This window comes from Manacus vitellinus, unplaced genomic scaffold (genome assembly GCF_001715985.3).
Source record: "Manacus vitellinus isolate BGI_N305 unplaced genomic scaffold, ASM171598v3 scaffold_15_pilon, whole genome shotgun sequence".
Classification (NCBI taxonomy): domain Eukaryota; kingdom Metazoa; phylum Chordata; class Aves; order Passeriformes; family Pipridae; genus Manacus; species Manacus vitellinus.
The window spans coordinates 10,523,845-10,539,292 of NW_021939122.1; the positions used below are offsets into that span (position 1 = coordinate 10,523,845).

At 60.6% G+C, this 15,448-nt stretch overlaps 2 protein-coding genes across 3 annotated transcripts in view; one reads left to right on the forward strand and one right to left on the reverse strand.

The window, feature by feature from the left end:
• Window positions 1–209: 209 nt before the first annotated feature.
• Window positions 210–11,663, forward strand: CRTAC1 (cartilage acidic protein 1). The gene is made up of 16 exons (XM_018068886.2): window positions 210–240; window positions 1,898–2,105; window positions 3,364–3,560; window positions 4,477–4,607; window positions 5,232–5,388; window positions 5,976–6,110; window positions 6,407–6,552; window positions 6,743–6,879; window positions 7,528–7,610; window positions 8,139–8,239; window positions 8,324–8,492; window positions 8,999–9,144; window positions 9,277–9,319; window positions 9,756–9,899; window positions 11,071–11,196; window positions 11,536–11,663. The coding sequence occupies exons 1-16, from the start codon at window positions 210–212 to the stop codon at window positions 11,661–11,663; spliced, it is 2,082 nt and encodes a 693-aa protein (XP_017924375.1).
• Window positions 11,664–11,995: 332 nt separating this feature from the next.
• Window positions 11,996–15,448, reverse strand: part of GOLGA7B (golgin A7 family member B) — an 8,364-nt gene continuing 4,911 nt past the window's right edge. For both annotated transcript variants that reach the window (XM_018069222.3, XM_018069220.3), the window contains exons 2-5: window positions 14,390–14,515; window positions 13,856–14,008; window positions 13,606–13,707; window positions 11,996–13,491 (exon numbers count right to left, since the gene is read on the reverse strand). In XM_018069222.3, coding sequence (XP_017924711.3) covers window positions 13,390–13,491; window positions 13,606–13,707; window positions 13,856–14,008; window positions 14,390–14,515 — 483 coding nt within the window. In that variant the 3' untranslated portion in view covers window positions 11,996–13,389. The remainder of the gene's footprint in view (window positions 13,492–13,605; window positions 13,708–13,855; window positions 14,009–14,389; window positions 14,516–15,448) is intronic.

Consider the following 15,448-nt stretch of genomic DNA (forward strand, 5'->3'; position numbering starts at 1 on the left):
TGGAGGGATTTCAGCTGCAGCTGGATGAGGTGACGGAGTATCTGGGGAGCAGGCCAAACTGTGGGAAGTGGGAGCTGGAAGGGGGAAAGACAGGGAGAGGCCTGCCAATGGCCTGGGGACAGCCACCCATTGCCTGGCTGTGGCTGTGAGGTGCCGCTGCCCTGCAGGGCCAGGGGCTCGTGTGGCAGCCCTGCACCCGCACGTCCGCAATGCGGGCGGCTCTCCCACGTGCTTGCATTGGTGAGCCCAGAGTGGGACTGTGGCAAAGGCTTCTCTTCCTCCCTGTCTGGCACTGCGGAGTGACACCCAGGGACTGTCCCATCCCAGTGATGGGATGGGACAATCCAATGAACCCCTGTCCCCATCACATATGTCTTGAATGGAGCATCTGCACCAGGGAAAGACCCAGGCTCCTGCCCCTGGAGAGCAGGAGTGGTGCAATGGGATGCAGGGCTCTGGGTGTGCTGGGCAGTGGGGTTGAAGTTTCCTCTGCAGCTAGAGGACAGCCTCTTTGTGCCCAGACAGGTGGGCCTGAAAGCTATTTGGTTGAGTCAGGGGAGTCCTGGGCCCCCAAAGAGCTTTGGGACCATTCTCATCCCCAGAGGAGGCAGCAGCAGCAAGCTGTTCTCCACAACCTGGTGGGTCTGCCAGGATCTAAATCTGGGGTACCTTCCCCTCCCCAATGTGGGCATATGTGGTACAATGCAGCTGCCACAGCTTCCTTTGCTCACTGTCAGAGTCCAGTGGCATGGGGATCATGCCAGTGATCCAGTGATCCTCTGCCAGTGGCTGGCAGAGGGCTCATTCATCTCTGTACCCATGCCAGTTTTGGGGAGGGTCTGTTCCTGGTTGGGGAGAGCAGTCCTACCCAGAGGGATGTCATAGTCACATGAAGCAGTGTCTCCCACCTTGAGAGGTGCCCCAGCCATCCCTCCAGTTTGTGAGAGTGGGACAGGCTGGTTTTTCTGGGTTTTATTCCAGCTGGAGAACTGGCATGTGCGTTCATGCCCATAACCTGGGGATACACAGCTGGTTGCTGGGCTCTTCCCCTCTGGATAGGATTGCCTGGCCTGGGGTGAGGGGTGGCCCTCCTGATCACCTGTGCTACAGCCAGGTAGAGCCAGCTCCAAAATCTCCGCAGCCTTGCCAGCAGTGCTGGCAGACACTGTCCTCCGCAGTCCAGGTTAATTGAGCCTCTCCTCCCAGTCTCCCGTTCTTCCCAGCATCTCCTTCTCAGGGCCGCATCCCTGTGCAAAAACCTTCCCTGGCCAGGCTGGAAGGAGCTCACCCTGCAGAGGTACTGGGAGGAACAGTGCCAGCTGGCTGGGGAAACTGATGCACATGGAAGTCACCTGGCAGAGTATCCTCATGTTCTCCCCATGGCCTTCCCCAGCTCTGGAAGACCAACTAGACAGAGAACAAGTTCCTCAGCCTGGTGAATGCCTGCTTCCTCTGGTCCTGCCAAGGGAGCAGTGATTGGTATTGTGACTTGCCAGGAATTTGGATGCCAGTGGCCCCTTGGGGCAGAGCAAGCTGAGCCTGAGCCCAGGTTTGTCAGCATCCCACAGCCCTCCTTCTGCTTCCCCAGTCCCTCCCATGGGTTGTACTCCTGCTCAGCCCCAGCCTCCCCAGTCCCTCCCAAGGCTGTACTCCTGCTCAGCCCCAGCTCGCTGGTCTTGTCCCAGGGAAGCCCTGAAGGTGAGCACCAAGGGGGTTCCGTGCACAGGGATGCCAGAGCTGTTGCAGTGCCAAGGGATCAAGGGGCAGGTGATGTGGCACAGGTTGGTGTGATATGGTGAGGGGTGGAAAGAGAGTGTCTCCTGTGCGAAGGCAATGGGGCTGCTTGGGCATTGTGCATTGTGGAGCAGGGTCTCCTCCTGAAGCTGATGAGCTGCAGGTCTCTCCCAGGTGTCCAAGATGCTGGCACTGTGCCTACTGTCCCTGGCCTGGTTCAGTGAGGGCTTCCAGCGCAGCGAGCCCATGTTCACAGCCGTCACCAACCGCCTCCTCCCACCTGACTACGACAGCAACCCCACACAGCTCAACTATGGTGTGGCTGTCACTGACCTGGATGCCGATGGTGACTTCGAGATTGTGGTGGCAGGGTGAGTGATGCACTAGTGCCTCAGTGCCAGCAGGACCTGGTGGCCCTGCAGGGCCAGAAGTCCTCCCTCCTCTGTGGGCTTGTGGCTGGCTGGGTGGTTGTGCACAAAGCAGGGTGGGGTGGGGGTCTGCGTGTGTGTGTGTGTGTGTGTGTGTGTGTGTGTGTCTGCGTGTGTGTGTCTCTGTGTGTGTGTGTGTGTGTGTGTGTGTGTGTGTGTGTGTGTCTGCGTGTGTCTGCATGCACACCCACATAGGGTGTTGGTGCCAGCTGAGTGCCTGTGTAGGACCATGTGAGTGCCCCCATCGGTCCCTGCTCTGGGGCAGTGGCAGCTGCCCAGGAACTGGGGTCCACCCAGCAGTGCAGAGCCAGCGTGTCCCCAAGCTGTCTCGGCTCCGCTGACAGGACTCAGCGCTCTCCGGAGATTCAGTTAATTGGCTGGAGGTTTTTTATAGCCCTTTATTGGAGTGATAGCTGGGAAGGGCTGGCAGGAGCTGGGGAGGCAGGGAACCGTGTGCTGTGCTGCCAGTGCCCAAGTAGGGCTGGACACAAAACAGCTGCTGCCAGTGGGTCATGGACAGCAGGGACCATGGTGCAGGCTGTGTGTGTGTGTGCTGGCATGGCTGTGAGCTGCCGCTGAAGGGTGTTTGTGTAGACACCACCACTGTCATCCCCAAACAAGGCTTGCACACACAGGTGTGCCCTCCTGGAGAGTGTCCTTTACCCCCACAGCTCCCATCCAGTGGGATGGAGGCACAGCAGTGGCAAGCAGAGTGTAGCCCTGCTGCTGCTCTGAGCATCACCCTGAGGCAGGAAACCATGGGCAACACTGAGGACTCCAGAGAGGTCTGGGCCACTACTCCCAGCCATGCTGAGTCAAGAAGCCAGCTGGGGTTTTGTAAGCAGTTGTGGTGCCCGTTGTATAACTTGTTTACTGGTGCGTCAGGCAGGAACGGGCGGGGAGCCAGTGGTACGCACCTTGCTGAGAGGATTTGCCTTGTGTGCCCATTTCCCTGCCTTGGGAAAGGGCTGCAAGCAGGGACCTGCACGTCATCCTGCCCTGGTGTTGCCCTGTGGTATGCAGGCCAGGTGGATGTGGGATGCCTGACATAGCCCTTGGCCTCCACAGGCCATGCAGGTCTCTGCAGTGCCCATAACAGGGAAAATCTGACTTCACACCCAGTGTCCCCTTTTGGATGGAACAGGGGCTTTCATCCTGTCCCCAAGCCTCAGGAAGCCATCCCCCCTGCTCACACTCACAGGTACAACGGCCCCAACCTGGTGCTCAAGTACGACAAGGCCCAGGGGCGGCTGGTGAACATGGCAGAGGATGAGCGGGGCTCCCCATACTATGCGCTGCGGGACCGTCAGGGCCACGCCATCGGTGTGACAGCCTGTGACATCGATGGCGATGGCCGTGAGGAGATCTACTTCCTCAACACCAACAATGCCTTCTCTGGTGAGTCCCACTGGCAGTTGTGCCCCGAGCCCGCAGCACGGCTGCCCGTGACCTTCGGTGCATGAGGGATGTGTGCGGGCTGGAGTTAATTTCTCAGTTGAGTGGCTCCATTGATTGATGGCAGCACGGGTGGGACACTGAGCCCAGCCAGCCACCGAGTCAGCACTTCCAGCTGCCTATTGCCCTCCCGGCAGCACCCCAAGCAGGACAGAAGCTTCCCCACCACCCCCAGGGCTGCCCTGGCACAGGGACCCTGCACTGCAAATCCCCACTGTGCCCTGCACCAGTTGTGCCCCTCTGTCTCGTGGCTCTCCTGTGCCTGCTGAACCAAATCAAGTCTAATCCTGCCCTGCTGGTGCTGTCCCAGTTTCTGGCATGACTGTCCTGGGGAAAAGACCTAAGTGCCCCAATCTGGCACTGGGAATCCCCAGAGCTCCCTGGCTTGGTGCTTCAGCCCAGCCCTGCCCTGTGTCCCTGACCTCCAGGCAGCAGATCTACCTTCCTGATGCTCCTAATTACCCAGGCTGGCGGTGGCTGCCAGCACACCTGTCCCTAAATCAGGCACTGCCATTGCCGCTGTCACAAGCAGTGCAGCTCACTGCCTGTGCCTGGCACTGAATCGATTCTTTTTTTTCCTCTTTTACCTTCCTGGGGATGATCTACAGGGCTGCACCCCATTGGGACACATTTTACCTTAATAAGTTGGTTCTTCTGTGTGTCTCCAGGTGGCCCTTAAGGGTCATGGGGGCTCTTGCAGCAGCAGCCCAGCCCTGGGCACTGTAGGGGGCTGTGGAGACAGCAGAGGTTTGGGATGCTCTGGGAAAAGTGTACCTCCTCCACAGCCTCCCCTGCTGCAGGGCACCCTCCCCAGAAGGAGGTGGGATGCTGCAGGCCACTGACCGGTGTCCCCCTCCAGGCATGGCCACCTACACAGACAAGCTCTTCAAGCTCCGCAATGGGCGCTGGGAGGACATCCTGAGTGATGAGGTGAACCAGGACGTGGCAAGCCGCTTTGCTGGGCGTTCCGTTGCCTGCGTGGACCGGACGGTGAGCAGGCAGGGCTCTGTGGGCAGGGGCATCTCTGCTCCCTTCCCACCCCCAGTCCCCTCCAGTGGAGTCCTGAGGGACAACTTCCCTTGCTAGCCCCATCCCACCCCTGCCAATGGGGCCAGGGGTGCCCCCCAGCAGCCTGTGACTGGCAGGGCTGGCAACTCCCCCAGCCATGGGGACCGCGGATACCTGTCCACATGGTTGCCACCAGCTGATAAACTTGCCTGTCGAGGTGATTTATGCTCCTGTCACCTGCTCTTTCTTCTTCCTCCTCCTCCAATGGTTTGTTTCCAAATGATTATCACTAAATCAGGGTGCAGCTGCTGCATGGGACAAGGAGGGCGGTGGAGACTGGGAGGACCTGGCACACCAGAGATGCTGGGAGGGTAGCGTGCCCCATGCCAGCACTGTGAGCCTGTGGACCAGAGAGCTTCTGAAGGAAAAAGTGCACATACCCACTCCAGGGATGTTTTGCCATGGGCTTTGCAGAGCTCTTGCTCAGCACACAGTAGCAGTGCCTGCTCCCACAGAGCAATGAGGGCTTCCACGGCAGGGATCCTGTGGTCCCCGTGGAGATGGGTTTTGGGTGGCTGGGTACTGAGGTGGTGCTGCTGGCTGCAGGGCTCCGGAAGGTACTCCATTTACATCGCCAACTATGCCAGCGGCAATGTGGGCCCCCACGCCCTGATTGAGATGGATGTGGCTGCCAGTGACCCCGCCCGTGGTGTCGTGGTGCTGGTGGACGTGGCTGCCCAGGCTGGCGTCAGCAAGTACACAGGTACCCGGCAGCTGTGGCCCGGTGGAGGGGACGGTGCACTGCTGGGCATGGTGAGCGTGGGACCCCGCTGTGGCGGGGCTGTGCAGCCGCGTGTTGGGCTGCCTGACTGCCCCATCTAGTGGCAGCCCCGGGGCCGGGGAAGGGACCGGGACCACGGGATGCACACCTGGCAGGACCCCCGTGCCCGCCATCACTTGGGCTGATGCCTCCAGACCTCGCAGCATCCACAGGGAACTTAGTGGGACTTGGGGCTGTAGGCACAGGAGCGGGGCAGCGGGGAGTGTGCCAACCTGTGCCTCATGCTACCCCATCGCCACGGGGACCGCTGCATTCCCCAGTGATAAATTGTCACTAATTAGGAGTGTTGTCACCATGGCGATGGCAGTGATTAGGGTTGGGAGTAAAACAACCGGCTTCCAGGCTCAATTAGCTCCTGATGAGAGGGATTGGAGGTGGGCAAGGAGGGACACTGGCAGTGGGAAGGGGGGGTGGGGCTCGGAGCACTGGGTGGGAAACACTGAGGGAACACGGGGAGCACAAACACCTCTGGGGCAGCTGTCCCCTCACTCCGGGGCTTCTGTCTCTAGGGGGCCGTGGAGTGGCTGTGGGCCCCATCCTGAGTGACAGTGCCTCTGACATATTCTGCGGTAATGAAAACAGCCCCAATTTCCTCTTCCACAACTGGGGGGATGGGACGTACAGGGACGTGGCGGCTGCTGTGGGTGAGTAGAGGGACCCTGGAGGAGCACCCAGACTTTGGGGACCTAGGAGCAGGCTGGTTCTGCCTGTCCCCGCGTGCACAGGATGAGTGCAGGGTGGAGGGACAGCCTTGAGGACCCAGAGCCCCACTAACCACCGGGCGGGGGGTGATGTGCATTGGGGCATCCGTCAGCACAGGGGTGCAGCCCTGCGCATGGGGGACTGTCTGGGTACCATGGGGCACATTCCGGGAGGCAACCTGGGGTGAAGGAGGCAGGGAGGGGTTCCCGTCTCCCCCTGTCCCCTTGCGGTTCCCCAGGGCTGGATGACCCCTACCAGCACGGACGCGGTGTGGCGCTGGCTGACTTCAACCGTGACGGCCGAGTGGACATCGTCTATGGCAACTGGAACGGGCCGCACCGCCTCTACCTACAGAGTGGAGCCCCTGGGCGCATCCGATTCCGGGTGAGGGCTGGGGCTGGGATACACCCACCGATGGCTTTGCCATTGAGCCACCGCAGCCAGGGGAGCTGGCTTCATCCCGAGTTGCCTTTGAGCCCCAATTCTCAGGGAGGAGGGGACCCGAAGAACCAAAGCAGGACCCAGTGTCCTGCTTCCTCTGCGCATTGTCACGCCATGCCCATCCCTTGTGCAGGACATCGCCACCCCCAAGTTCTCCATGCCATCCCCCGTCCGCACTGTCATTGCAGCTGACTTTGACAACGATCAGGAGCTGGAGGTTTTCTTCAACAACATCGCTTACCGCGGCTCCTCTGCCAACCGCCTCTTCCGGTAGGAGCCCGGTGGGTACTGGGGGAGCTGGGGAGCCTGCACCCTGCTCTGGGAGACAAGCAGCCCTCACACCACAGCCAGGCTCACAGAGCTCTTCTCCAGCAGTGCCACGGCTCAGGCTCAGCTAATAAAAGATGCCGTGACTGAGCCCTTCCCAGTGTCATTACCAGCCACTACAATCGTGCCTACAGCAGCCCCTGGGGTCCCCAGCACCGCTGATTAGCTGCTGTGTGGAAGCTTGTTCTTGACTCCTGTTAATTGTGAGGGTCAATTCCTTATTACTGCTGTGTAGCACCTCCTTGCCCAGTGTGTGGGGTGGTGGGAGATGGTTGTCTATCTGTGCTTGCACTTGTGGGTGGGTGGAGGGCAGTGGCTTGTCGAGGAGTCCTTTGGAGACATCGCCAGCTCCTGGAGTGTTTGGAGTTGGTGCTGCTACTCTGCAGTTCAGAATCACAAGCTCTCATGAAATTCCTGTTGTGCCTGCATTGAGTGGGGACGTGCCAACAGGGGACAGTTGCATCGCCATCCCCACTGTATAGCCTCCAGGGCTATCACCTCTACCATGATTCTGCAGGAGGGTCAGACACAGCCCAGGAGGGTTCTGAGTACAGCAGAGAATGGCATTAATACCCTGTGTGTGTTTGGCAGGCTCATCCGCAGGGAACACTCAGACCCCATTGTGGAAGAGCTGAATCCAGGGGATGCACTGGAGCCTGATGGACGGGGCACGGGTGGGTCCCCCTGGCTCTGCTGGTGGAGGTCCATGTGCCACAGCTCTGCCTGGCACCTTCTATGACTGGGGATGCTGCATGGTTGGCTGAGTCATCTGCCTGCTCCCCACCAGCAGGCTGGAGCTCCCATCACCCAGGAATGGCCCCATGCTTTCTCCTTCCACCCATACCCAACTAACAGTACCATCTCCAGTTCCCCTGGGATTTGCTCTTGGGGAGCTCCTTCCTGGGTGCCCACTGTTCAAAGTCACCCTCTGTGTTTGAGAGAGGGTGAGGCAGTTTCCTGTATCCCACAACCCTCCAGGCATTACCTGTCCCCTCCACTGCCCAGGATGCTGACACACCTGACTGCAGGATGTCACCCACACAGAGACACTTACTCCTACATTGGAGTCACTCTATCTTCCCTATTGCTCCTGCATGGCCAGGAATGCTGCTGTTGCCTGTGGAAGGACGCACCAGCAGCAGGGTGTAGCGGTGGGAGATGTGGGGCCTGGCCCTAGGCACGACATGATCCTGTCCTTGCAGGAGGTGCAGTGACAGATTTTGATGGTGATGGGATGCTGGACCTCATCCTATCCCATGGTGAGTCCATGGCACAGCCGATCTCCATTTTCAAGGGCACTCAGGTGAGTCAAGCAGGGGGTCCTTGTGTTGTCCCCATCCCTTTTGTCGCTCCCAGCTCAGTCTCCTTGCTCCCTCCTCCCTTGCAGGGCAGAAGCAACAACTGGTTGCGAGTCATTCCCCGCACCCGCTTCGGGGCCTTTGCACGGGGGGCCAAAGTGGTGCTGTTCACGCGACGCAGCGGGGCCCACCTGCGCATCATCGATGGCGGTTCAGGGTATCTCTGCGAGATGGAGCCCGTGGCACACTTTGGACTGGGTGAGACAGAGGGTCAAGGGGCTGCCTTCACCCCCAGCCTTCCCTGGCACTTCCTTGGGCAGGGTCCGTGTCTGCTGCTCTGTTGTCCTGCAGCGCAATAACCATCCATGCCTGTCACCCTGGGTATGGTGGGCTCTGTGGGAGACTGAGCAGGGTGCCCAGCTACTGCAGCTCTGCTGCAAGGGGCAGCTGCCCCCTTCCTCACCCTTTGTCTGCTACTTTGCTCAGACACTAGGGCTTTCCCTGTGTTTTAGCCCTCCTCTGGCTCAGCATGGCCAGCAGCCAAGCCCACAGGAGTGTATTTCTGGCCCTTGGCAAATCATCCCATTGTCCTCACCTACACCCCTTGGACTACATCCGTGTACATGGGCTGTCAGCATGAGCACCTGGGGCCAGGCTTGGGGAGCAAGGAGCATTTGGCCCTCCCATCCCTACCACCCCACTGGCCTCCTTTCAGCCCCTGCCCACCCTGGAGACCCCCCCTTTGATGGGCTGCCCGCCTGCAGGGCATGACGAAGCCAGCAGCCTGGAGGTGACCTGGCCAGATGGCCGTGTGGTGTCACGAGCTGTGGCCAGCAGTGAGACCAACTCTGTCCTGGAGGTCCCCTACCCCCTGGATGTAGAGGAGCCACTCATGCCTGCCCCGCTGGAGGTGAGGGCTGGGTGTGGGTGCAAGGCGGGAAAGTTTGGGGACAGGAATGAGAGGTTTGGCTCTGCTGGCTCTGTGGCTGTCCAGGGCTGATTCCTCCCCATCCTGGCGGTCTCTGCTTCTCCCCAAATGCAGTGCGGGCAGGGATTCTCCCAGCACGAGAATGGACGCTGTGTAGGTGAGTGGCTGCTGGGGGCACAGGTGCGCCTGCACCCGGGATGCTGCAGCATGGCCCCAGGGGGGACACAGGGACATCATTCTGTGGCTGCCTGCCACATGGCTCAGTGCCAGGTACAGCTGTCTGCTTGGCACATGGCCTGGGGACAGGGCTGCAGCACAGCTCCAGAGGGGGACCGTGGTGTCACAGGGAGCAGCGAGAGCGCTGTGCTGTGGTGGGAGGCATGGCTGGCATGTGACAGGCGTTGTACTGGAGCTACGAGCAATGAAGGGGTGTCAGGGATGCAGCAGGGTGGCTGTGGCCATGCTGTGAACCTGGCTTATGCATGGCTACCACTGGGGTGATCATCCAGCATGTACAGGGGGAACTGGAGGGGCCATAGCTGGGAGTCCCAAGCTCTTTGCCCAGCCATCTAATGCTGAGGACTCTCTTGCAGACACAAATGAGTGCACTGAGTTCCCCTTTGTCTGTCCCCGGGACAAGCCCATCTGCATCAACACCTATGGCGGGTACCGCTGTCGCAGCAACAAGCGCTGCAGCCGGGGCTTTGAGCCCAACGAGGATGGCACAGCTTGTGTGGGTGAGTGATGGCTGGGACACCCTGACCCCATGCCAGCTGGCAGCAGCCCCAAAGCACCACCTTGGGATGGTGCTGCACCCCTGATAAAGGCCTGGCCACATTCTGCAACTTGTTGGGTGGCTGTCCAGCCACCTCCACCCTGGCTCTGTCTGTTCATCCTGCGCCTCGCACTGAGTCACCACTGACTCCCCTTCTCTTTCTCTTTGTTTTTCTCTCTTGCTCCTTCTCTGTGCAGCTCAAGTGGCCTTTTTTGGGGGATACCCCTCTGCTGGGAGCTGGCCCAGGCTCCCCCACAGTGCCCTCCTCCCTCTAGTTCTCGGACTCTGCCTTTGCCTCTATGCACTTTAATCCCTGCCTGTAACATGCCAGAGCAGCCTTGGTGGAAGGACCAGCTGGCTTCTGCCTGTCTCTCTTTCTCTCTTTTTCTCCATGTCCAACTGCCCTCGAAGCGCTGGCTGTGACCTATGGGGGTGACCAGCAGTGGGACAGGCACGGACCTGGCTGTCCCATGCACCGTCGCTGGGAAAGCAGCCCTGGGGCAATGCAGCAGAGCCCCTTCCCCAGCATCCCACTGCCCCAGTGATGCTCCTGCCACGCTGGCACCTCCCAGGTGGTCGCTTGCTCCGTCGCCTCAATACTGTACCATGTGCCTGCTGGTTTGGCCTGCGACGTGTGTGCTTTGCCTGCCCCCTCCTCGGCGGTGGGGACCACCTCCCCAGCCCTGGCAGAGGAGGGTCTCCCCAGTCCTGCAGGGGCAGGACCCTCCTGCTCTGTTTTTTAATGTATTGACCCTACTGTTTGGAGTCGGACCCTGCTTAGTCTTCCAGCCCTTCTCCCAGAGAACTCCCCAATAAACTATATCCCATCTATTAACCTGGCCTGCTGAGCTGTGCAGGGCAGGGCTGTGCCCATGCTTCTGCCCACCCTGCCCTGGGGCTGCATGTGGAGGGAGCTCAAGGTGGGGAGCATCCCCGCTATGCCCCAGCTCTCCCTGCCTCAGGGGTGGGAGCTGGTTGGAGGGTGACAGTGACCCTGGGCAGCTCTGTACTGGGGACACAGCACTGGAGGGGCTGGGGTGCAGCAAGCAGCCCTGCCTGCACCCCAGCAAAAGGGCTGTGCTGCCTTCTGCTGGTGTGCTGTAACCCCATGCTGCTCTCTTCCCCACTACCAGACATCGACGAGTGTGCTCAGGGCTTGCACAACTGCAGCCAGCTCTGCACCAACACCCCTGGGGCACACACCTGCCGCTGCCACCCAGGCTTCCGCCCCCTTGATCCTGCTGCCAGCCGGTGCCTGGGTGAGTACCTACAGGCAGCAACTGGCTGCCCATTTGTGGCACCCAGCCTGGTGCAGCCATGCTGCCCTGGGAGCAGAAATGCTGTTTCCTGGGGTGCCCAGTAGTGCTCACAGCCCTAGACCTGGAGGGTGGGATGGACAGACTGCGGCTGTGCAGGAGTTTGTGGAGTAAGAAGGCATCTGCCACCCAGCAGCCTTGGGACAAGCAGTGGCAGGACCACCTGCCTTCATGTCCCAGGTTAACTCAGCCTGCCCCCCCTCATGCACCCTCTCTCCTTGCCCATACCAGACAATCCCTGTACCCTTGGCACTGCTCTGACCCTCTCTACTTCTTTACCAGACATAGATGAGTGTCAGGCACAGCCTGGCCCCTGCGACCATATCTGCCACAACACCCACGGCTCCTTCCACTGCCACTGTCACCGCGGCTTCTCCCTGGGCGCCGGTGGGCGCTGCCGGCGCAACTAGCCTGCCCTGGCACAGCCAGATGTCCCCTGCTCACCCCCAGCCCTGTTCCAGTTGCACTCGGTGCCAACTGAATAAACCCTTTCCTGCACTGGCTTCCTCGTGTGTCCCTGTCACTGGGGCCACTTGACTGCTACACAGGTCTGTCCTTGTCCTCCCATAGACTGCCCCATCTGCCCCATCCCTCACCCTCATTTCCCCCACACTCACCATCCTCGTGGGGATCTGTACACACCAGTATGTTAAGGGATACCCAACCTGACTCTGCCCCCACAATGTTGTCCTGCTCCCCCCCCCCACCAGCACAAGAAGATGCAGGGCAGGCAGTGGGAGAAGAAGCGTGGGGTTTATTGAGGAAGGTCTCCATGCAGGGGGGCTCCAGCAGGAATGTTGAGGCCAGGGCCACCCCTCACACACGTCATGACCGAGCCAAAGGGAGTCCCACAGGGCAGAGTCCTCCCTCCAGGACCCCAGGAGAGAAATGCTGGCTCGGTTCAGCCCTGCACCCGGACAGGAGTTCTTCTCCTCAAGGTGCTGGATGTCACAGGGACCCTTGTATTTCCCCCTATCTGACCCTGGACCATGAACCTCCACACCTTGCAGCCAAGCCCAGGTGCCCATTGGGGTCCCCACCACAGGCCAGGCTGAGAATTAGGGTGCTGGTGGCAGATGCATGCAGGACACGTGGGCAGGAGAGGGCTCAGCAGTGTGAGAGGAAGGGTCCCGGTGGAGCTGCTCCACCAGGCACTGTCCCTTCATTGAAGCAGGTCATAGGGCAGTGCAGGCAGGGAGCTGCAGCCAGGTATGGGCAGGCTCTGCCAGGACTGGGCAGGGAGCCTGCCTCAGCCATGCCACAGCTTAGCCTCAACTATACTGGGCCATGCATGAGCCCGGGGCACATGGCACAGGGGCAGGAGCCTGCCCAGCACTGCACCTCCCTGCCTTGGACACTGGGCTGGGGAGCTTTCTGGGTCCAGCTGGGTTTAGCACCAGGTCAGGGAGGGAGCAGAAGCAAATGCCCAGTGTCATGGCAGTGCTAAAGGATGCTGCTGGCGAGGATGCTGCCGGCGAGGATGCACTGCCAGATGGGTGAGAGCATGTGGCCAAGGCTGGGGAGCAGCAACAGGCAGCATTTGGGGCAGGGCTGGGGAGAATGTATGGCACCATCATGCAAAAGAAGCGGCACCAAGGCTCTGCAGACACCCTGGGCAGTGGACACGCAGCAGCTGAGCCCACACTGTAGCACCAAGAGCAGGGTGCCCCAAGGAGGGGGTGAAGCAAGAGCTCAGTGCCTGTGGGCTTGGGGCTAAGTGTGCATCCCCCCCTTAGTGCTGCTGGGGGCTTTTCCAGTCCCCTGACTCCCCGATCCATGGCAACAGGGCACTGCCACCTGTGGCTGCCCACAGCAGGGCAAGCCCCCTTCGCTTGGGGCAGGGACAGCAGCACCAAGAACACAGAGGGCTGCAGGAGCCCCTTGGCAACAGTTTGGCTCAGTGGGAAGCACCTGGGATACCCCAGCACTAGCCCCTGCCCACAGTGGGTCCGATCAGGGCCAGACTCACTGTGGGGGGCATAGAGTAGATGGGGATGGGCAGCCCCACCGGGTAGCCACAGCCTCCCCCTCCCGCTCTCCCTGGGCTCAGAAGCGGGTGCTCTGGTAGTGCAGCCTGCGGAGCTCGGAGAGGCCACTGTCCCGGCAGTACGAGTCCCTGCAGGGACTCCCTGCCAGTCACCGGCCCCCCGCCCCACCACCCCCACCGCTGCTGCTGCTGGAGCTGCCGCTGCTGGAGCTGCCACTGCTGCACCGGTCCTCGTAGATGGAGATCTCAATCTGGGCCCCGCTAAGGATCATCAGTGAAATGTGCTAGCCCAATTGCCTGGCAACAACTCCCAATGTCCCCCCACCCTTTGCCATCCCCCCAGCACCCTGCTGCCTGCAGGATACGACCCTCATGCCACGCTCCAGAGGATCAGTGAGCAGCAGCCCCCGTGGCGCATAGATCTTCTCGTTCTGGTCCTGGATATACTTGGAGATCTTCTTCAGTACCTGCCAGCACACAGAGGGACACTCAGGGCCTGCCAGCAGTGCTGCCTGCTCTGGCCTTCAGCCCCCTGCTCCCTGTGCCATCTCTGAGCCGTCCCTGTGCCTAATGCCAGACATACCCATCCCTGAGCCCTCCCCTGCACCTCAGCACCTTCTCATAATGTGTCTCCATGCAAAGGAAGATGAAATAGGCAGTGGCACAGGCCAGGCACCCCTCCAGGTATGAGCTGCCCCCAATCTTCTCTGCCTCAGCGTAGAAGCCGTTTAGGGTTTTCACAGTTTCCTCAAAGAGTTGCCGCTCAATCTAGGACAGAAACCAGAGTGAAGAGGAGTCTGGCCAGAGGCTGACTCCCTGCACCACCCTGTCCCCATTCCTGAGGGGATCTGGAGAGCACTTAACTCTCTCCTCCCTGCCCAGCTGATGCCTCACCTTGCTGGTACCTGCCCACATCCCACCCATGCCAAGATCTGCTGAGCCTGCAGGCTTCACCAGAGCCTCCCAGTAGCATCCAAGTCTTTGCACAGCAGGCAAGGTGACTGTGATTGCATGCACCCAGCAGCACTGGCTGGCCCAGGGCTATACCACATCCCATGGAGGCCCCATGCCTTTAGACCCCTCTACCCTCTGAGCCCCTATAAGGCACTGCCATAGGGCACCACCCTGTCAATCTGTCAGTCTTCCTACCCGGCTCTCCAGTTCAGGGGGAAACTTTGTCTGGAACTGGCATGTGGTCCCATCACTGTAATCCCGCTGCACGAAGACCTTGGTGGCCAGGGACGCGCTGCGCCGCAGCTCCTGCAGGCTGTGCACCTGGGGGCAGTGGGTGATAGAGGGGGGCTGCAGCCAGCGGGTGCCAGGCATCCCTGCTGGAGAGCTGGGGGCCTGAGGAGCAGCCATTCCCCCAGTGTCAGGGTCTGTAGGCTCGCACACCCCCCAGGACAGGGAACCCCTAGCATGGGCTGTGTCATGCTGTGAGCACAGCTCAGTGCTGGAGATGTGAAGCGAGTGGTGAGGGGAGGATGGTGGCAAGGGGAGGGTGCTGTGGCAGCCCCCTGCTCAGAGCATGGGCGAATGAGTGTGCTCCCTGCCCCAGGCTGCTGTCAGAGCTCACCCATACTGGTTCCTGCATGCACGAGTGTGTGTTCATAGCGGGCCATAGCCCAGGGAGGGGACAGCCCCGTGTCCTAAGCAGTACCCCAGTACACAGCCAACCCAGCAGCTCCTAGGCAGGAAGACAGGAGTGAGCTGAGCAGGAGCAGTGGCCGGGCAGCAAGGCTGCAGCAGTGGCACAGTAGGTGAGCAGGCTGCAGTGGGGAGACTGCAGAAAAAGGATCAGCAGATCCCGCGGTAGATGCTAAGTCCTGATTCCCCATGGGGTGTGAAGGCCCGTGCTAGCCGCCTGAACTCTGGGTTGTGGGGTGGCTGAAGAGGTGGATAGAGGGACCAGGTTGTGCCAAGGGCGGGTCTAAGGCCCCTCCCTGCGCTTGCCCTGGGTGACATGGGGCCACCACCTGCTCTCTGCCCCACAGACCATCTGTCCCTGGCCCACGTCCCGCCCACGGCATCTGAGACAAGGACCCCAAATCCCACAGCCATCCCTCTCCCCGGGGTGCCCCAACCCAAACGCACACTGCTCCCTCCACCAAAGGCACTCTGCACCCACCCGCACCCCCACACTCCTTCAGGCACCCCATATGCACACCGGCCTTTTCGTGCACACAGAACCCTCTCAGCCCCCGGTCC

Excerpts from the sequence above, each read along its gene's own strand:
- CRTAC1 (XM_018068886.2), top strand. The coding sequence starts at position 210 with ATGCGGGCGGCTCTCCCACGTGCTTGCATTG. Across the intron at positions 3,561-4,476 it reads CACCAACAATGCCTTCTCTG|GCATGGCCACCTACACAGAC; the intron begins GTGAGTCCCACT and ends GTCCCCCTCCAG. Across the intron at positions 8,493-8,998 it reads CGTGGCACACTTTGGACTGG|GGCATGACGAAGCCAGCAGC; the intron begins GTGAGACAGAGG and ends GCCCGCCTGCAG.